This window comes from Pipistrellus kuhlii, unplaced genomic scaffold, assembly GCF_014108245.1.
Source record: "Pipistrellus kuhlii isolate mPipKuh1 unplaced genomic scaffold, mPipKuh1.p scaffold_m20_p_6, whole genome shotgun sequence".
Classification (NCBI taxonomy): domain Eukaryota; kingdom Metazoa; phylum Chordata; class Mammalia; order Chiroptera; family Vespertilionidae; genus Pipistrellus; species Pipistrellus kuhlii.
In genome coordinates, this window is record NW_023425562.1 from 46,516,951 (window position 1) to 46,538,543 (window position 21,593).

The window sequence follows — 21,593 nt, forward strand, 5'->3', positions numbered from 1 at the left end:
CCAACATCAACATGCTGTTTTGAAGCATGTTTTAATTCATAAACATAATACATTTATATCCAGCAGTGTATAATGGAACGCAATTCATCTCATGGTGAATATAAAAAGGAAAAGGCTGAGGACTTTCTGACTCATTTGTTTCCTCCCTGAGACCAGTAGCCCCTTAGGGCAGGGCAGTCCACATTTACCTGTGTTTTCCAGGCACACAGTGGGTACTCAGTAAGTATGTAACAGATGAATGAATAATCACAATTGAGATGAAAAACAACCACAGTATCAAGCAAAACAAATTCCATAGGCATTTCAATACAATTAATAAGGGTTCTGATAATATAAACAACTTTTTCTAAGAAGAGAAGGGAAATCTGATTTCACAGATTACTACTTCTTCTTTTATGTTATGAGATATAAATATCATTAATTTTTCATCTAGAGTCTCTTGAATTAAAATCTAAAATTTGGACTAGTTTCAGTAATCAACAGATAAGCCATTATTTCTCTACTGAGAAATGATACTATGAAAACTGCACCAAATAACCCTAAAGATTTTCTTGAAAAGAAGTTTGTTTAAGTTATATAAAAAAAGACATAACAAAAATAGCAGGATGGGCTTCCTTATAAAAATATTTGAGAGAAGTACTTGTGAAGACAATATCCCATAAGCATGTAATCTCTAGAATCCACTAATTTTGTTCTCTTAGATTCTGGAATGAGACTTCTTTATATAGTATTCTAAAGTTAATAGTAAAAAGGCCTTTAGATAGGGAACAACAACAAAAACACCAATACAGTTACAGGCCCAACTCCAGCAGAGAATGTGGCTTTACACACACACACACACACACACACACACACACACACACACTTGCAAGATCCAGATCTTCTACTTAAACTCTTATTAAAATAACAAAAATGATTCATACGACAAAACAGACAACACATTAATTCTGTATGGGTTTAATTTATATCTCATGTGTGCCTTGAATATAATCATGTAAGTACTGCAGGAAATGAAAAAGAAAAGGAAGACTAAGTTCTTGTCCCTGAAGTTCTTACAACTCACGTCAGGCAAGCTCATGTTGCTAGTTAAACAACAAAGGAAATTAGCATATGATTATTACCATAAATTATGCAATCAGGGCAGCCCTGTATGATATGAGTGAAGCACAGAGAGGAATGTAAGTGTGAAGGGTAGTAAACACATTGTCTTGGGAAAAAGGGTACAATCTGGGAAGGCAGAGGGAAAGAAGTATATTACAGTTAGGGAGAACAGAAGCCAAGAAGCCAACAGAGCTCGGACCTGAATGACAGCTAACAGGAAGAATACTATACTGGCAAGAAATTAAATAATCACAAATGAAAGTAAGAGCATACAGATAGGGGTCATTTTAAAAATTATGACAAAGGGAGTGGATTTCATTCACTAAGCAATGAAGATCAAGCAAGTGAAAAGACAACCTAGAGAATAGGAGAAAGTATCTGCAAATCATATATCTACAAGTACAGCTTGTATCCAGAATACATAACGGGCTCTTATTTGCAACAATTAAAAGGGTAAATACCCAAGTAAAAAATGGGCAAAGAATTTGAATAAACATTTCTCCAAAGAGAATATACAAACGGCAAATAAGCATATGAGGCGATGCCCAACACAATTAGGGAATTGCAAAACAGAACAAAGGTACCACTTTCTAGGATGGCTATAAAATGGCTAAAAAAGACTGCAATAACAAGTGTTGGCAAGGATGTAGAAGAACTGGAAACCCCATTTATTTCCGGCAAGAATATACAATATCGCAGACAATTTGGAAAGAGTTAGTTAAACTCAGAAAGTTAAACTCAGCAATTCCACTCCAAGTCACCTAGGCAAGAGAACTGAAAACATGCCCACAAGAATGTGTATATGAATGTTCACTGCAGCATTATTCATAATATCCAAAAAGGGAAACAGCCTGAAGGTCCATCTTCTGATGGATAAACAAAATATGGTCTATCCATACCATGAAAGATCACCCAGCCATAAAGATAATGCTACAACATGGATGGACCCTAAAAACATTACGCTAAGTGAAAGAAGCCAGATAGAAAAGGCCACATATTGAATGATTCCTTTTCTATGAAATGCCTCACATAGGCAAATCCCTAGAGTCAGAAAGTAGATTTGTTGTTGTCAGGGGCTTGAGATGAGGAGGAATGGGGAGTAACGGCTAATGAATATGTGACTTCTTTTTTGGGGTGATGAAAATGTTCTGGAATTAGGTGATTGATGTACGACTTTGTAAATATACTAAAAATCACTAAACTGTATACTTTAAAAGAGTAATATTTATACTCCTCTATCAAGTATTCAAAATATGACTCTATTCCCTGTCAGTCTCTTTACTGATTCTAGAGAAAGATATGCTTATTTTTTAAACTCCATTTTCCTGCTCAAGGCACTCTCTCTCCTTTCTATCTACCCAAAACTAACCAATCCTCAGAGTTATGTCGACATAAGTTCCAAATCCTCAGCCAGTTGTCACCTGGTTTCTGCTCTTCTCACACACTCGACCTCTCCCTATGTTAAACCCTCTTGCGGCACGCTGACACTAAACACATACTAGCTTTATGGACATTTTATAGTTCTATGTATATTTAATTTCTCTGACAAAATGTGATCACAATAAAGACATTGATCTTATAACATTTTCATGGTTTTCAAAGCACCTTTATATACACAATCCCATTTTAATACAAATCATAATCTTTAAATGGTTTATCTCCCTATATGATGAAAAAATTAAATTAAAAGAGATTATGTGATTTGTTTAAAATAATACAGCTGTTAGGTTTTTGGACTCCATATACAGCATTTTTTTTTTTTTTTTCCTCTCACTATATTAAGGGACTTATAATTTGAGAGTAGATCGTGTTCCTTATTTTCTGGATATCCCTCATGTTCCTTATCTGGGCTATGGATAAAATAGGAACTCAGTAAAAAATAATGAATGTATAATATGAACAATGTGAATCAATCAGGACAGAGGTAGATCTGGAAATCTTTTTGTAAAGGCTCTGATTTCCAGTGGGAATGGTAACATTTCTACAACTGATCTTACTTAGAGACAGCCATGAAGAAAGCTGGATTTCACTCCCACTGTATTATTTAATACTCCCTGCTTTAAAAGGCTTGTCTTATAACAGAAGCAATGAGGAGTAAAAGTTCAGCCCCCAAAGCTAAGCGTCGCCCATTATTTCATTGCCATATGCCCAGCTCTGCAATTGCTGAAATGAAGGCATTTTCAACAAAATACCTTTTTCCTGCCTGAAAATAACTTATAAAAAATGTAAGCATTTGTATAAAAGTCTACATTCAAATTATATTGCAGGAGATTAAGTTTTTTATGTAAAATGAACTAAATCAAATCATTGTTTTTTTTAAAATTTCCATATCTAGTACTGCTTATTATTTTAATTACGTATCCCATTATACAAGGACAAAGGGACAACATATATCTTCTTCTATACTAATAAAAGGGCATAGAAGTATGCTAATTATATCAGACATCTTCCAGATGTTCTTCTAGACAAAGCCACAGTGGTGGGGGCTGAGGCGGAGGCAGCTAGGGGTGATCAGGCTGGCATGGGAGGGGAGTTAGGGGGCCATCAGGCCGGCAGGGGGGAGCAGTTAGGGGCATAAGGCTGGCAGGCAGAGGTGGTTACAGGCGATCAGGCAGGCAAGCAGGCAGGCAGGTGAGCACTTAGGAGCCAGTGGTCCCAGACTGTGAGAGGGATGTCCCAGATTGGAGAAGGTGCAGGCCATGCTGAGGGACCACCCATCCCCATGCATGAATTTCATGCACCGGGCCTCTAGTATCTTTATAAATGACAAAGAATTTAATGTGGTTAGAAATATAATCCTATAAATTAGATCTTTAGAGAATTTTATTTATTGGGAATATAATTTCCAAGAATATAGTTAGTTACAGATATTTATTTTTGTTTCAGATGAGTTAAAGAGCAGCATACCTAGCACAGTGCTTTGATTAGAAGACCCTCTAACACCACCATCAGCACTATGGACCCACATATGTGAGTATACAATCTGTCATTTGTATTGATGACATCAATTAAAAACAAAATCACCTAAAATTGGTAAGAATTCTAATAAGAACAATATTGTTTTGACAAAACAAAAACATGAAAGTAAAGACACTGAGCTAATTAGTTATTCATATGGAACTATAGCATAAAGACCAAATCTATTATCTTTTACAATAAAACTCTCAATTCAACAGTGTATTTATTTCACCTTTCTTTGTTTTTTAACTCTTAATCTAACTTTTCAATGAAAAAATAGCAGATAATTATTAAAACGAAGATTATAAATACCTTACCATACACTCCTTTGTCTAAAAGTAGTAAAAATTCATCCACAGCATTGCGCATCTCATATTCAGTCAGATCCAGCAGTGAAACAACTTTGAAATCCAGCTGTCTTAACAAGTTGGTCAATTCGTACACATCCACCAAAGGAGCTTTAAGCTTGGGGTGGTCCCAGTAATTCATATTTCCTATCAAAAGGGCAACCTTGTCCTTTGCTATTAATAAAGGGGGAGAAGGGGATTTAAAGAAGGATATAAAAATTAAAATAAAACCCATTCAAATGACATAATTATAATAAAAAGTATGCTATACAAATAGAAATTCATTATTATTTAATTTCATTGTGGGATGATCACTTTCTGCAGCAGACCAATATACTGAGGACTACAAAGACTAATAAATTAAACTACTGAAATTGAACTTACTGACACTTTTGAGAATCAGGCAAAATATATTTATTAGCTGCATATGAAGTATACTGATAACTAATATAAATGTATACTTTTATTGAAGTAAAGAATCCTATATAATAAAGATGTAACATGCAAATGGTCGTTACGCTGTGAAATGTAAAGACTGACTGCATAATGACCGAATCATGGATCAGCAGGGGGGTGGGGCAGTGAGCTACAAGTGGGCGGCAGAGAGTTACAGGAGGGGGCAGGGCAGCAAGCTATGAGGGGAGGCGGGGGGCGGAGGGAGCTACAGGAGGGCAGCAGTGAGCTACTGGTGCATGGATTCGTGTGCAGGGCTACTGCATTATTATAATTCAACTAAGCTTTTAGAGCAAATTGTAACAAGGTATGTTTGAAATTGGGTTCCCATCAAATTAGGTCTATTTTGCTGCCAATGGAAGATGCTAAGCTAAAGACAAAAACAAAACAAAACAAAACAAAAAAAAAACACACACTACCACCAAAAAGAGGAACAGGAAGAATTTGAATCAGAGCAAGTAAGGGGAAATACCAAAGAGGACCGAAAAGCAGCAGCTTAACAAGTAACATACTGTCTTCTCTTGGTCTTAAAAAATATTTTTTTTCTATTTGGGTGAGATGCAGTTACTTTAGGGATATGCGAACACTTTTGTAAGAATATGCTTTTAAAATATATATATATATATATATATATATAATTTTTTTAAAAATATATTTTATTGAATTTTTACAGAGAGGAAGAGAGAGCGATAGAGAGTTAGAAACATCGATGAGAGAGAGTCATCGATCAGCTGCCTCTTGCACATCCCTACTGGGGATATGCCCGCAACCAAGGTACATGCCCTTGACCAGAATTGAACCCGGGACCCTTCAGTCCCCAAGCCAACGCTCTATCCATTGAGCCAAACCAATTTCAGCGAGAGAAGATTCTTTCCCGTCGAAATATGAATGGTTTTCAAATGTGCAAGCTTTGGATCAGCAGGATTTTTCCAGAATGCATTTTTCTGAGCATTTGTGCAAGTTTCAGAGCGACAATTAGAGCCGCCAGTGGCCAGGACATGCCATTGGGAGGGAGGACTAGGCTTGGAGGCTGAAGGGCACCCACACCAGGTCCCTGAAGGCCAGCATGAAGCTGAAGCCCTCAATAATGTCCGTGGTGGTCAGAACTGCTTCCTCATTCCAGAGCGCATGCACCACGTATTCACCAAAATCATCGCCAAGGAGGGAGCAGCACGATTCTGTAACTTCATCTCAGCCAAAAGCATCCCCAAGTTAATCATCAGCCATCCGATCTGTCCAGGGCGCAGTTCACAAAAGTATTTGAGATCAAAAGTCCCCATCTGAGGGTTTAATTTGCAACAAATGAAGAAATCGTAGATGGTGTTTCCAGGGCCCGCATGTAGAGATAAACACTTAAGCTGGCAGCAAACACGAGGACTGTCAGGGCGAACTAAAGGAAATGGTGGTACACGTGGCAGAGCTTCACGCCCCAGAAGAGAGAGGCTCCCACGGCTGCCGACGTCAGGATGAAAGCATAGAACCCATTTAGACTTCCATCAGCCAGAGGTGCTCCTTCTACCACCTTCTCGATCGGCAGTGAGAACTGAGCCTGAACAGAAAACCAGAGGAGGTAGGCCCTAAACATTCTGGTTTCCCACAGATCAGACAAAGCTGGCAAAGGAGGTGGGAAATTAAGAAGGCTGGGCTCTCTGCCTACACATCAATAGCATCAGGAAGAGGAAGGCAGGTAGGCCAAGCATGGTAGGAAACACACCAGGGACTCCTCCAAACTCTAAGTCCTTCGTCAGTGTGGCTGTCACGTCAAAGGTTCTCAATGATGTAAGTCCTTTCGTAACAATTTTTTCTTCCTTTAAGTCTATTTTTTAAAAAAAATTTGCTCTCTTCTCTTCTTGGACGAAGGCTATGATGTGATGTATAACTACTTTCTTGTGACAAAGGGAATTGTTCCTGCGCGGTCCTGTGCGGCATGTCATTCCTCGTTCGGTGCTCAGGCTCCCGGTTGTGCCGGTTGATGCTATTTCCAAACGGCTTCTGTACCAATGGAGTCAACTTCACTTCCAGCACTTCCTTCCACATTTCCTTTATGCCCACATGGTGTGAAGCAGAGGCCGATCAGCGAGAACTTTTAGCTGGTGGGCCGGGGGATCAGGAGCTCGACCTTGACCGACTCCCTCGTCCTCTGGAGAGAGAACTGGAAGTGGAGCTTTTCCTTTGCCTAAAGAAAGCTAAATGCTTGATGTCACTCTTCTTCAACTCCAGTTCCATTCCATCTTTGTATTTTACCGTGTAAAGCTGGGACTTGCAGAATTTCCACTTCATAATAAAGTGAACTCCCAGGCCACCAGCCTCTTACCACTTCACCGTGGGCAAATTTCCTACTTGGCATTTTTAAAAATCAGTCTGCGCCGAAGTCCCGCGGGGACATGCACAACTCCGCAAGAGCTGCCAAGCTGTATTTCCTTTTTAAAAAGTTTCTTCTTGAATAAACCAGACCAAGATAATCACTATATGGTAAGACCATTAGCCGCTAATGCACAGAAAGAACATTTTCAGTGCATTTGTTGGTGAGTCCACCAGCCCTGTCAGAACTCTGACCCAAGTTCAATGCACAATCTACTTCTAAGGGAGAAGGGATATATTGTGTCTGGCTTACACCATCATGGCCCAAACCATGAGGTTCCTAAAGATATTCAGGTATAAAGTATTTGTAAATCATAGTTGTTTTTGTGTGTGGAATATTATGATAATTTAATTCTAAGCTGTATCCTAAAATAGGTTTTATTGGCAGAAAACAATTAGAAGGTATGTAAAAGAAAAAACAACAACACTGAAGTCTTTGGGGGGGAAAACAGTTGTCAAACTATGCATGATAAGCTGTTTCTGCTAATATCATCAACTCTTGTTTCATTGGTTTTGCTACTTGATTTCAAAAAACACTTGGTATAGTTTACTAAGTGGAAGAGTTCAATAGTCTGAGAACTATGTGCATTAAAATGCATGTATTCATAATTGACCATAACACTTCAAAATATGTTTCCTAATGATATACTTTTTTGAATTATTCCTTTTATTTATTTTTAATAGTTTTTTTTAAAAATTTCTTTAATGATTAAGGTATTACATATGTGTCCTTATCCCTCCATTACTCCCCCTCTCCATCTCCCCCACTCATACCCTCACCCCCCTGTTGTCTGTGTCCATTGGTAAGGCTACATGCATGCATACAAGTCCTTTGGTCGATCTCTCTCCCTTACCCCCACCCTCCCCTACCTAATGATAATTTTTAATAGTTAGCTTCTACAATGTCTTCGAGCATTTTCTTGAAATAAATGGTAATAAAAATGATGAGTAAATAAATCTTACCTTGTCCAATCTACTTGTAAAGCAGTTCCTGAATGACAGGCGAACTGGAGAAGGTTTAGAATAGAGAAGCAGATGGCAGTGGTCGAAATGAGAGATGACAAACACATTTCAGTAAATTAGTTGTAGGAAGGAAAGGAAAAGCCAGAGTTTAGAAATATGATAAAGGATGAAACAGTAAAATTTGAAGTTGAGAAGATAAGACTGAGGAATGAAAGAAAACTTCAAAATAACAACTATATAAGCAATTTATGATGTTTTTCAGGTGATAATATAAATGGAAGAAACTTTCTATAGAAAAACATTTACTGTAAAAGCCACCCACAATTTCTTGAACACAAACCACTTATTGGAAAAAGGAAACACAAATGCAAGTTGATTAAGCAATAGAATAAAACCACTTCAGAAAAAGTATTTAACTACATGATCCTAGACATTTTCCAAAGCTCAATGCAATGTGTTCTTTACAAACCAGTACAGTGTTATACCATTAATTCTATGTCTAATAATCTACTGGTGTGTTACTCATTTTATCTAAAATGGATTAATATTCATAAGTGCCTGAAAAAAGGTCTGGCACATATTTAGTGCTATGTAAATATTTAAGTGCTATGTAAATATTAAACATTTTTAGTGCTATGTAAATATTAAACATTTATCAAAAATTGAGTATTAGCATCAAGTCTGACTGGTTGAATGTACAGTCCTTGTTGGTCTCATGAGTATAATCTTTTATTCTCTGTGTCCTATAAAATATAGTAAAAAATCCTTATCTGGCAAACAAACCTTCATATTCTAGTTCATGCTTCCCTTTCCAGCTTCGGTGAAAGACGGCCCCCAGTGAAACACAGTATCCTTGCTCTCACATAGCGTAGTCACTCTCACTGCCTCTAACCTCAAATCTGGGCTGCCCTGTGATTCTCTTTGAACAACCTAATGTGGTATGGCACTCGCCAGTACTGAGTCTCAATCTGGAGAAGTCTGGCAGCTTTCATTTTGGGGATCCAAGCAAAGAAATCAGCGAGCAGGAAACTCACATGGGGCAGGAGGACAGGCAGAGAGTGAAGTAGACCGAAAGCTCACGCAGTAAAACGGGAGCACATGCCTCTTGATAAGAGCAGCCACTGTTTAGACACAACTGACAGCTGCCACTTTTCATAAGAACCTAGAAACCTGAGTTTTTATATAATATCTGACATATGGCAACTGATTATGATTGTTAAAAACACTGCATACCCCTCCCAAAAGGTCAGCCCGTTTTGTGCTCCTTTCTTTTCTTTTTAAATATATTTTATTGATTTTTTTACAGAGAGGAAGGGAGAGGAATAGAGAGTTAGAAACATGGATGAGAGAGAAACATTGATCAGCTGCCTCCTGCACACCTCCTACTGGGGATATGCCTGTAACCAAGGTACATGCCTTGACTGGAATCGAACCTTCAGTCAACAGGCCGATGCTCCATCCACTCAGCCAAACCGGCTTTGGCTGTGCTCTTTCAAACTCTCATGTTTGTTGCCACTTGGTTTTAACTTCCGTATCTATGCTAATGACACTCATAACTATATCTCTAAGCCTGGCCTCTCCAGAGAGTTCCAGATCTATGTACACAATTGCCTGCTGTATATTGTCACCTCAATGTGACACAAATACCTCAGACTGGTTAGGTCCCAAACTGATAGTCATCTGTCCTCTGAAGCTTGCTTTTGAATCTGTATTCTTCACTCAATGGACAGTGTCACTACCTACCTACAGTCCAAGCAAGGATTCTAGCAGGTATAGTGATTCTTCTCTATAGCAAGATGACAAAAAAGCTTACTGATTCCACCACCTAAAGACCTCCTGAATTTGTTCTTATCTTCTGCATTCTCACTGGTAAGCCTAGTTTAGATTCTCATTTCTTCTCTAGACTATTACAACAGTGTCTTAATTGTTCTCCTAAGCAAAACATCTCTAACTACTTTACTTTCTACATCAATATAAGACTAGCTTTGGGAGAGATACATCTCATTCACTCCTCCTCTAAAAAGTTCCTTCCAATGGCATAAATGAGAAATGCGGCTCTTGAAGATCTAATCTCACCCTTCTCTCGCTTCCTTCTTTGTATGTTCCAGAGCAAGGTGTGTTACTTGCAGTTCCCAAATTCAACAGTCTCATTTCTTAGCACTTAGGATTTCAGGCTCCCTCTGTTTGGAAGGCCCTTCTCCTACTTATACTTCAAAATGCAGAATAGTTACTGCAACCTCTCTGCTGCTTTGCTAATCTAACTCCACCAAAAGATAGTATTACTCACCTCCATGTAACATACATGTCTGTTTGAATGTTGCCAAAACAAAGAAATTATTCTACAGAAATTGACGTGGTACCAGAATTTGAATTCAAAATCATTTTAAGGCTCCTATTCTATAATTTATTTTACAAATATCCAAAATAAACCATTTGGTCTCAATGTCATTCAAGTACATATAAAAGCTGTCAAATTGAAATGTCTTAAATTCCTTTATGCTTACCATAAAAGAGATATATGTATAATGATATTATGAGCAGGTTTTTTAAAGCTTTACTCACCCAAAGGCTGGTCAGCTGTTTGCTCTTTATTATCTATATGAAAATAAAAATGAAAAGAAATAAGGTATTATTATCCATGATATAATTATCTCCAGGGTTAGAGATATATAAAAACAGTGAATACCATCAGTGGCATTAAAAGACAGAATATGGCCGAAACTGGTTTGGCTCAGTGGTAGAGCGTCAGTCTGTGGACTGAAAGGTCCCAGGTTTGATTCCGGTCAAGATGAACCCAAAGAGGCCCACACTAAGACACATCATAATTAAAATGCCACAGGTTAAAGACAAAGAAAGAATCTTCTTTTTTAAAAATATATTTTTATTGATTTCAGAGAGAGAGGGAGAGATAGAAACATCAATGATGAGAGAGAAGCATTGATTGGCTGCCTTCTGCATGCCCCCTACTGAGGACTGAGCCTGCAACCCAAGCATGTACCCTTGCCTGGAATTGAACCTGGGACCCTTCAATCTGCAGGCTGATGCTTTAACCACTGAGTCAAACCAGCCAGGGCAAAGAGAGAATCTTAAAAGCAGCAAGAGAAAAGCAGTTAGTCACCTACAAAGGACCTTCCATAAGACTGTTAGCTGATTTCTTAACAGAAATTTTGCAGGTCTGAAGGTAGTGGCAAGAAACCTCCATTTTCGGCCCTAACCAGTGGATAGAGTGTCGGCCTGCCGACTGAAGGGTCCCAGGTTCGATTCCAGTCAAAGGCATGTACCTTGGTTGCAGGCACATCCCCAGTAGGAGCTGTGCAGGAGGCAGCTGATCGATGTCTTTCAAATGAAATATTACTCACTTCTCCCATTAACTGTCTTTTTATGATATAGACTACTTCACAATGATAAAAATTGCATTCATATTTTGTGTTCCCTCAGTATACTTTTCTATCCTTATATAGTCTTACAATCTAGAATATTTTAAATCTTTTCACTTACATGAAATTGTACTTCATACAAGTACTAATTTCAACCCTAAATCATTTTATTTTAATAAAGAAAAAGTTACCAGTATTACTATAGTGAAAAAATATCTATAGTATCTTTAAATTATTATATTCAATAACTTAAAAATATAAAACTAATGCTTTATGCTTATATTACTCACCAGGATGCCCAAGATGATGTAATTCATCTGAAAGAAAATAAAAAAAAAATAGATTAGCTTTAAATATTTAAATGCCAATTTAGCACAAATAGTAAGGCTAATTAAAGAAAGTTTTGAGTTATTAAATCATATTAAAATGTTTCAATAGTTTAAAACTTCTCAAATACATTATCTGAAGCCATGCAAAACTGAAAAGGAAATATGATGTTGTGGATATCATTTAAGACTTCTAAGCCATTATTACTTTCATTGTGATAAAAGGCTAAATAGATTCATTCACAATTTGTTCAAAGTTTTAGGTATTCTGGCCAATTATGGAACAAAAGCAGGCGAGATAGGTCTGTTTGTGGTCTCAATCATAAAGTTCTTGAAACTAGTTAATCTCAAATGATCTTTTCTTTTTAAATAAACTTTTAATTTTATAACAGTTTAGGATTTATAAAACTAACATGAAGAGAATATAGAATTCATGTAAACACCCATACAACAGGTCCCTATTTTTAACATTTCATGTTAGGAGGGCATATTTGTCATAACTGTTAACGTGCTTTTTTGTTCCAAGACCCATTCAGGACATCACATTACATTTGTTTAAGTCGAATAGGCTCCTCTTTCTTGTGACAGTTCCTCAAACTTCCCTTGCTTTTGATGACCTTGACATTTTTTAGAATTACTGGTGAGATATTATGTGGTATGTCTCTCAGGTAAGATTTGTTGATGTTCTTCTCATGGTTAAGACTGGTGTAATGAGTTTTGGAGGCACAGTGGTTTTAGAATTGTTAACCTGCACTCCCTGGCTTAACAGTGTTTCCCAAAGTGTGGTACGCATACCCACAGGGGTATGGGAAGAGTTTGGTGGGGGTACGCATTGCACCAGTTTGGTGGGGATATGCACTGCACCGTGCTTAGCTGCGCCTAATTCTATGTTCTCATGAGTACAAGGGGTACTCAGAGTTACGAAAATTATAGAAGGGATACACATATGTCAAAAGTTTGGGAAACTCCGAATATCATGACATTATAGCCATCTATGTTATACTATTCATGAGATGGTAGGTAGAACTTATTCTTATTTGTGGTATAAAATCATTTAGTGAGTAGCATCAGCTAGAGTATATGGCTATGTACAATTTCTTTTCCCTTTTATCTTATAGACGTTTCTCATTTCTGATTACTTTAAGCCAGTAACTTTTCCTTCCTTCCCCTCTTCAATGAGGTCACTTTACACATTTGTAGTAAATTTGGATTCTTTTGTCATATTCTGCATTCCTTAATGGGATCTACTCTTCTCTGACCTCCTACTAAATGATTTTTAAAAAAACTTGCATACATCCTGTCCAGGTGTGGTTACAGGCTTGGTACCATGTGGGGCATGCAGGAAGCAGCCGATCAATGATTCTCTTCACCATTGATGTTTCTATCTCTCTATCCATTTCCCTTCCTCTCTGAAATCAATAAAAATATATTTAAAAACAAAAAACTTGCATACATGTATTTACCATTATAGTGGTCATACAGAATAGTTTCACTGCCCTAACAAATCCCCTGAGCTTCACCTGTTCAATTCCCAGCCCTTGTCCTCATCAAATACCTTTAACAAAATACCTAAAATGAAATAGGTAACATCATGTTCCATGGGTAGAAAAGATATGATATTAGGACAATTTCATGACATGAGTCAACCTACCAATTATAAAAGGTCTCAATTTTGTATATCTTTTAGAAAGAAAAGTTGGGTCTGATTTTTCCATATGAAATTTCTGGAGTAGTTTCATGGTTGGATTTTCATTTCTAAGTGTTCTGAACAAATTTATTTGAAAATTATTATTTAACAATGTGTTTGTTACTACAAAAATTATAGGGAGAATATTGCAGATAAAGAAGCATTACAACAGGTGATAATTTACAAACATCCCCCTGAAGCCAAACAGAACAGTAATGCTAGTTTTATTTATCTACTCTTAGAAGTCTCCAATGTTAGGAAGTTTTTAAAATAATGCAATTAGGCAAAAAAGGGGGAAGAAAAGAAAGAGGAGTTGGTTAGGATTTCTTCATGTAGCTTCCCTCAAAAAGGTTCAAAGACCACAAGGTTGAAAATGTCTTATGCTAGAGAAATCACAATCACAATTATGTATTAGCAAGAAAATAGTATTTCAGAGTGATGCCCATATTGATATAAAGAACAAGAAAACGAGGAAACTAAGATTTAACATGATTTTCTTACTTTTCCCAAGTAGAGCCTAAGGTTATAGTTCAAAGAGGCAGAAATTGAAAAAATACTTTGCTATCCACAAACCTAATTTTGTAAAACAATGTGATATCATACTAAGGGAACTTAAGTTTAAAATTTATTTATTACAACTTATGTACGATGCTTTGGCTAATTAGATCAAATTAGAAACTTACGTTGAAAGAGATTTTCAATTCTCTTTATATATTGTGGTAAAGGTGACATGGTAGATGGCCTTGTAGCTTCAAAAAATGGGTCATATCAATTTTATATTGAGATAAATAGAATATTTAGTATTTGATAAAACATGGGTTAAACAATAATCTGTCTTGAAACTTTTAGAGAAACCACATTCAAATTTGAGAGGCATATTATCATAGATAAGAAATCTGAACAAGTCTCCATGATAATATAGTAATCTATATTTTTCCCCACAATCTTTATAAAGGTAAAAATGAGCATTAAGAATTAATTGCAAATTTTTAATATTTATAAAATGTTACGAAGGAAGTTTATTTTTATGTAGAATAGAAAATCAACTGAATAATAGTGTGTCAGTTTATTTTAATAGTGTGTCAGTTTATCAGTATCTGTGGCACTTTACAAACCCTCAAAGACTAAGATATTACAACATCCTTCGAGTGAAATTATTTCTTATAGCTAGTATTTTTTCCATCACTGCACTCAATAGGCTAGGGCATGCCACCAATCCCAAGAGGAGTCAGCATGCAGGATATTTGGTTTTAATCCAAAGATTACACTACCTTCAGTGCACTCCACTGCCTCATCTGTTCTTCCTTGTTCCAGAGAAAACAAATGTGAATATATTGTAATTCATGATCTTAGGAAGGGCAGTCATCAAGCAAACAGAGAGATAAGTAAGACAGAAATATGTTGGCAAACCAACATATGCATCAACACCTCTATTAACAACACAACTATAAATGCATTAAGCTAAAATAAAACAGACTCTCAAATTATGTACTTCATAACGGATTGTTGATTGATCATCATTCTTTTCTTCACATGTCTGTGATGTTTGTTTTTTAAAAATGTTTTCTTAAAAATCTTTTACCATGAAATCAAGTTCTTTATAATTAAAGTTTTAATACATTTTTTTTTGCCATAAATGTTTAAAATAAACTATAAAATTCAAAAATAACCAAAAAGGTCTAAATAAAAAACCAATTTTCCTACTACTTTCTGGTCATCCTATATAATAAAGTACTAAAATACTAATTAGACCAAATAGCAGAACGACCATCCAGATGACTTTCTGGATGAAGCTGGACCTGCGAGGGCTGGATGAGGCTGGGAAGGGCTTGCAAGGATTGGCCGAGGCAGCTGAGGCTGCAAGGGCCAAGCCCCTTGCACGAATTTCGTGCATCAGGCCTCTAGTAGTATATAAAGCTAGATTATGAATTTAGTATGTATTCTCTCAAATATGTATATGGACAATGTTAACTCCTGACACTTATCACACCATTAAGTAGAAGAGGGTAATTAGTAGAATTTCAGTTGCTTAAATGTTTTATTTTATATAGTTTCGATTATACTCCATTTGTCAGAACACTGAGTAATACTGCTTACCTATGATGATTTCTACCTTCTTGCTATCTTGACTGTCTCGATCATTATGTACACGGCACCAATAGGTTCCTTGATGTTCCAACTCCACATAAGGAACCTATATCAATATTAGAACACACATATTTCCTCCTCAATTTTCATTTAAATTGGCTTGGAGAAAAAATTATTTTGTATTTTAAAAACCCCTACCATGCCAGAAGCCAATTCCAGCATGTCATAATTGCACTAGTTTCATCAAAAGGTTGATGGAACTTGGAGACTCCACAGGGGCTGAATCACATATGTTATTGCCATTTGGAAATGGCTAAAGGCATTTCCCCAAATTTGAAAAGGATGATTGTTTGCTGCCAGACAGCTTAAGGCTTCTTAACCTACGTTATTGCCTCCTGTTGGCCAAACATCTGAACAGCCAAAGGCAATTCCCCAATCTGACAATGCATCTGTACAAAACCCTACCCTTTGAAGTGTATATCTCCACTTTACCTTAGGACAATTTGTGTTAATAAAAAGCAAGGGGTCCCATGCCAGACCGGTTTGGTTCAGTGGATATAGCATCAGCTTGCGGACTGAAAGGTCCTGGGTTCGATTCCGGTTGGGGGCATGTGCCTTGGTTTTGGGCACAACCCCAGTAGGGGGTGTGCAAGAGGCAGCTGATCGATGATTCTCTCTCATTGATGTTTTTAACTCTCTATCCCTCTCTCTGCCTCTCTGTGAAAAATCAATAAAATTAAAAAAAAAAAAAAAAAAAAAAAAAAAGCAAGGGGTCCTGAGACAAGGAGAATTTAGTTTCTTTAGCTAGGCTCCTCTGACCTCCAATGACTTTCAAAATTATCTTTCGCCTCTGGACTCTTACTTAAGTTACACACAGCCATTCTCCAGATTGCTGAACCCTTCTTAGTGCCGGGACAAGAACCCTGGCACTACCAAATAAAATTTCAGAATGATTTAGATAGCTTGAATTATTGCCATTCATTAGGTTAAATTTTAATTTTAACAAATGATACAATAAATCCAATAATGATGAATTTGTTGTAATACTACACTTGACATTTTAGTATAAGCCCTTAAATGTGGGCTGGTGTTGTCTTCTGGTACTTTTGCAAATATACAAGTCAATTAATATTAAATAACAAGGACTTGAAACAAAAATACTGAAAACATAAAAACACCCCCGACAAAGATGAATTTTAACGTTCACCTTAATTTTCAATTATACTGTTTATTTTACTTATTAGCACAAAAAATTCCCCCAAACCAACTTCATACCATATATATCTTTTTTGTCTCATGCACTAAGGGTGATTCATTTTTGAACCACTGGTAGTGAGGAATTGGGCTTCCAATAGCAACGCACTGCAGGACCAACGTGTTGCCTGGCATCAGCTTTTGGGACTTTGGTTCAACACAGATTTGCAACTTGGATTCAGAGATGCCATTCGAGCTTCCTTAAATTAAAAGAAAAACATCATTAAACATAAAGTATCTAAGTTAAAAATAAAATTACCCCCTATAATTTATAAAAGTAAATGAGTCTTCAAGTTCATCCTTTATTTTTTACAATCTTTAATGGCAATATTTCATAAAACGATAGCATTTTTAAAAATATTAAGAAATGTCTGGATAGAAGAATGTGGTGGGCAAAAACATTCAGAAAATTCGGAGTTAAACAGATTTTTTTAATTGCAGAACTTGCCCAAGCTTTCAAAGTGTTATGCATTGTGCATGTAAGAGGGGAAAAGAGCTCATGTGTGTTTGGCCAAAGAATTTCTCTGGAGGGGGCAAACAATTTATTGATATCTTGAGTGACATTCACATTCAACAAAGAAAGATCTACATTCTGCACTTGATTTAACTGATTAAAAAAAAGGAGTTTTGTTATTGGCACTAAATACATATGGATGGATTATCACTAGCATTTCCTCCCAAGGCAGATATCAGAAAACATTATTTATTGAACACTCATTGTTACTCTTTAAATTCGTTGAGGACAGAGGGCTTGTCAATGTTATGCAATATCAGGTCTCCATCATGATACCCAGGGTCTCACAAATTGCAGGTGATCAATAATATTTATTGAATGAATAAGATTCTACTTATAACCATAGTAAATTTTATTACCTGCACAGCAATATTCTACAAAGGTAAATAACTCTCTTAATTAATCATGACTATTTTTAGAGATGGTTTATTTATTTAGGTGTAGGAAAAGCTAAATTGAGAGGGAAGAATGACTCAGACTAGTTCCAAAAAGCCTGTTTCCCTCTTATTCTTTTCTTTTGGCAAAAATGACAAAGGATATGGCCTTGACTATGTGTGTGAATAAATAAAATAGTCTCTCATGGTTACTCTTTAGACTAGACTGGCTTTTTCCTTGATCAATGCCAGTTACTGGACTAAAAAGATGAATGACAAAGAGTAGAAAAATAGTTAGATGAAATATCTTATTGCAGCAAATGATTTATACTATATGTCCTTTTATGTCAACATCCACTCTAGTTTTATTTTACAACACAATTTTTTAGGAGTAATATAGTTATTTGAGAGAAAAATGTACAGTGTAAGAAGAAATTGTAAAGTGAGCAACTGTGCCTGGCTGATGTTGCTCAGTGGCTGAGTGATGACTTATGAAGTAGGAGGCCATGGTTTGAATCCCGGTCAGGACACAGGCCCAGGTTGTGGGCTCGATCCCCAGTAGGCGTGCAGGAGGCAGCTGATCAATGATTTTCTCTCATCATTGATGTTTCTATCTCTCTCCCTCTCCCTTTGAAATCAATAAAAAAAATATGTATTTTAAAAGTGAGCAAGACTGTATTAGATTTTTACCTCCTCTAAAACCAGAGACATTCAAATCCAAGTTGGAAGAGGTCATTAGCAGGGTCAGACTGAGAAGAGTACTATTATCCGAAGGCGTGTGTGTGTGTGTGTGTGTGTGTGTGTGTGTGTGTGTGTGTCTATTCGTAGAGAAGAGAATCTAAGTACACGGGATAAAATCTTAACAGCTGTTGACCTTATACTGGGTGCAATACATATGTGAGCTTTTTGTAATATTTTTTCTTTTTCATTTTTAAAACTTATCTTTATTGCTGAAAGTATTATACAATAGATGTGTCCCCCCCATTGATTCTTTTTTTAAAATATATTTATTGATTTTTTACAGAGAGGAAGAAAGAGGGATAGAGAGTTAGAAACATTGATGAGAGAGAATCATCAATCAGCTGCCTCCCGCACACCCCCCTCTGGGGATGTGCCAGCAACCAAGGTACATGCCCCTGACCGGAACCGAACCCGGGACCTTTCAGTCCGCAGTCTGATGCTCTATCCATTGAGCCAAACCGGTTTTGGCGATTGTTTCTTTTTTTAATTTTTTCTTTATTGATTAAGGTATTACATATGTGTAATAATGTTATCACCCCACTTCCCCCCACCCCCCAACTCATGCCCTCACCTCCCTGGTGTCTGTGACCATTGGTTAGGCTTATACGCATGAACATAAGTCCTTTGGTTAATCTCTCCCTTACCCCCGTCAGGTTTGACGGTCTGATCGATGCTTCTCTGTCTCTGTATGTTTTTGTTCATCAGTTTATGTTTTTCATTATATTCCACAAATGAGTGAGATCATGTGATATTTTTTGATATTTGAAATTATTTAAAAGCAAACATTTATAATAAATGAAAATAAGGTAATTCCCTTCTCAATATTCAAATTACTTACCCTGGAAGCTTTCTGTTAGTTCTGTGACATCACACACATCCAGCTGTGACCACTGGCTGAATTCAAAGGTGCAGTTATTATTCACTCGACAGACATAAAAGCCTGCATCTTTCACATGTACTGTGTTAAAAACAAGTTCTGATGCATTTCCGTTTGGAATCTATGAAATAATCAGTAGGAGAACATCAGTGAATGAATGACTCAGCAACACATCTTATAAAACATGCTGTGCAAAATGGATGATGTCTTTGGAGTTTTGAAAAGCGTATCTTTTTTCCAAGATCTAAACTATTTGTTACTTAAAAAACAAATAACATTTTGAGTAGTTTAGGACTGAAGTCTTACTGTCTTCTACAAATCCATTAACTAAAGAGCTCTTTTCCATATATCTTCCCCAAACTCACTAATAGAAAAGTATTGTTCTGCCATCTAAAACTGTCCACTTGTTGGTATTTAAAGAATCCTTAATGTCAACATTTATTAGTAAAGTAGCCATATGACATGACAAGCACCATGATGAAGTGGCGATCACACAGAAAGTTAGGCCTGGCTACTAATTTCTGTTTCGACCAAATTAGTTGCTAGTACATGAGCCAGTTATTTCCCCTCAAGACCCATGTTTTCATCTGTGAGATCCTGTGAGAGGATACACTTCAACCAATACAGTACATTTTTTTCAAGGTCGGGTGAAGCAGGGCTATGGAAAGCATATCAGTGATGGGGAGAAATGGCCATCCAAGGATTTCCCAAGCTTCAGTCCCCACATTAAGGTTTATTTCACCTTTGTTGCCCCCATCAGTTTATCAGCATCACCCAACTCTGCACATTGCCGAGGATTTGAGTCAAGTGCCAGGTTTTATTGTATCCGCTCCCCTGCAAAGTACTTAAGCAAGCTCGGCCTTCTCTCTTCAAACCTCTATCAACTGAATTCAACTCTCTCCCCTCTCAGGATCTGCACCAGTGCATGAGCACTTTGCTGAAGATCTGACAACTGGGGTGCACTAAGCATGGCCTGACGATTTCCCGCGGTAAATGCCAGGTTAAGAGGTTTGCTTTCCTATCAGACCATTCATGTACACTTTCTCTCTCCTCAAACCTACTGCAACCTGACTTTCTCTCAGCCTTTGACTTCAGATAGAAACTCTTTCCTCTTTCTGCCACCAAACTGCACACCTTTTTACAAGTTTTACGGCCATGAAGAAGATGGAAAGACCACTTGCACCTGCATGAATAACCAATGTTACAAACTTCCTTGTCTCCCACTTATACTTCTATAAATCCCTTTGCATTACCTTAAGAAACCCACTTGTACTTTCCAGAAAGGCCTTTTCTTCCTCCTCCCTTTTCCATACTAAGTCAGGTATATAAGCCTCTAAATCTAACCATTCATGGAGTTACTTCTTTTGTAAGTTCCCATATGAATATGGGAATAAATGTTTTCTTTTTTTCATCTGGATTTTGCCAGTTAATTCACAGGCCTCCAGGGAGTGAACATAAGAGGTTGCAGGAAAAGAAATTTTCTCTCTGACAGTCCCAGCCTCTCTGACCTTGCTTCTGTAATTTTCTCAATGTTTGACCATCTATTTCTCTTTTTTACTGTCTCACTCTCAAAAACATACTCTAGTTTCTTGTGTCTTACATAAACAACACAAAACCAAATAGGCCTCTCCCGTGGCCTACACCCCCTCTTAGCAGCACGGAGAATGCTGACCATTCCCTCTTGGTTCTGTACCATCCTCTCCTGGTCGTCTTCTCTCTCTTGCAAATTCTTCTTTAGTCTCCTTACTGGCTCCTCCTCCACTACAGACACTTCAATGTCATCTCCCCAGATGTCCAAACTGACTAGCTGATTCATTTCAAACTTAACAGGTCTTGATTCTTGATTGTTCTCCTTAAATCATTCCTGTCCTAATCTTCAACACCTCAGTACACAACATGTCCCCAGACGTTTAACTAAAAAAATCCAGGTGTCATCCTTGATCTCCTTTCACTTTTTTGCCAATCCATGGGGCTTGGCAATCTCTAAAATTGAATCCATCTCTGAGGCCACACCCTGGTCCATACTACCTCTATTCCAATCTGGCACATAGGTTAGATGACTGGCCTTCTTGCTTCCTTCAGGCAGTAAGTCTGTGTTTTAAAAACATAAATTCTATCATGTTATTCTTTCTGCTTAACACCTGTAGTGGCTTCTCACTTTCTATCACCCTG

The 21,593-nt window shown here is 37.1% G+C and overlaps 1 protein-coding gene, 1 long non-coding RNA gene and 1 pseudogene across 4 annotated transcripts in view; 1 reads left to right on the top strand and 2 right to left on the bottom strand.

The window, feature by feature from the left end:
- Positions 1-21,593, bottom strand: part of MALT1 (MALT1 paracaspase) — a 48,780-nt gene that overhangs the window by 10,271 nt on the left and 16,916 nt on the right. For 2 of the 3 annotated variants that reach the window (XM_036419465.2, XM_036419467.2), the window contains exons 4-10: positions 19,383-19,542; positions 16,937-17,115; positions 15,671-15,767; positions 14,845-14,877; positions 11,851-11,877; positions 10,746-10,778; positions 4,377-4,580 (exon numbers count right to left, since the gene is read on the bottom strand). In XM_036419465.2, the coding sequence (XP_036275358.1) occupies positions 4,377-4,580; positions 10,746-10,778; positions 11,851-11,877; positions 14,845-14,877; positions 15,671-15,767; positions 16,937-17,115; positions 19,383-19,542 (733 nt within the window). The remainder of the gene's footprint in view (positions 1-4,376; positions 4,581-10,745; positions 10,779-11,850; positions 11,878-14,844; positions 14,878-15,670; positions 15,768-16,936; positions 17,116-19,382; positions 19,543-21,593) is intronic. The other variant, XM_036419466.2, reaches the window with a different exon arrangement.
- LOC123651482 lies at positions 5,675-7,923 on the bottom strand (annotated as a pseudogene).
- On the top strand, positions 12,646-16,501 carry LOC118708266. Its single transcript, XR_004984512.1, has 3 exons — positions 12,646-12,656; positions 13,782-13,785; positions 16,432-16,501. It is a non-coding gene; the product is annotated as an uncharacterized LOC118708266 (long non-coding RNA).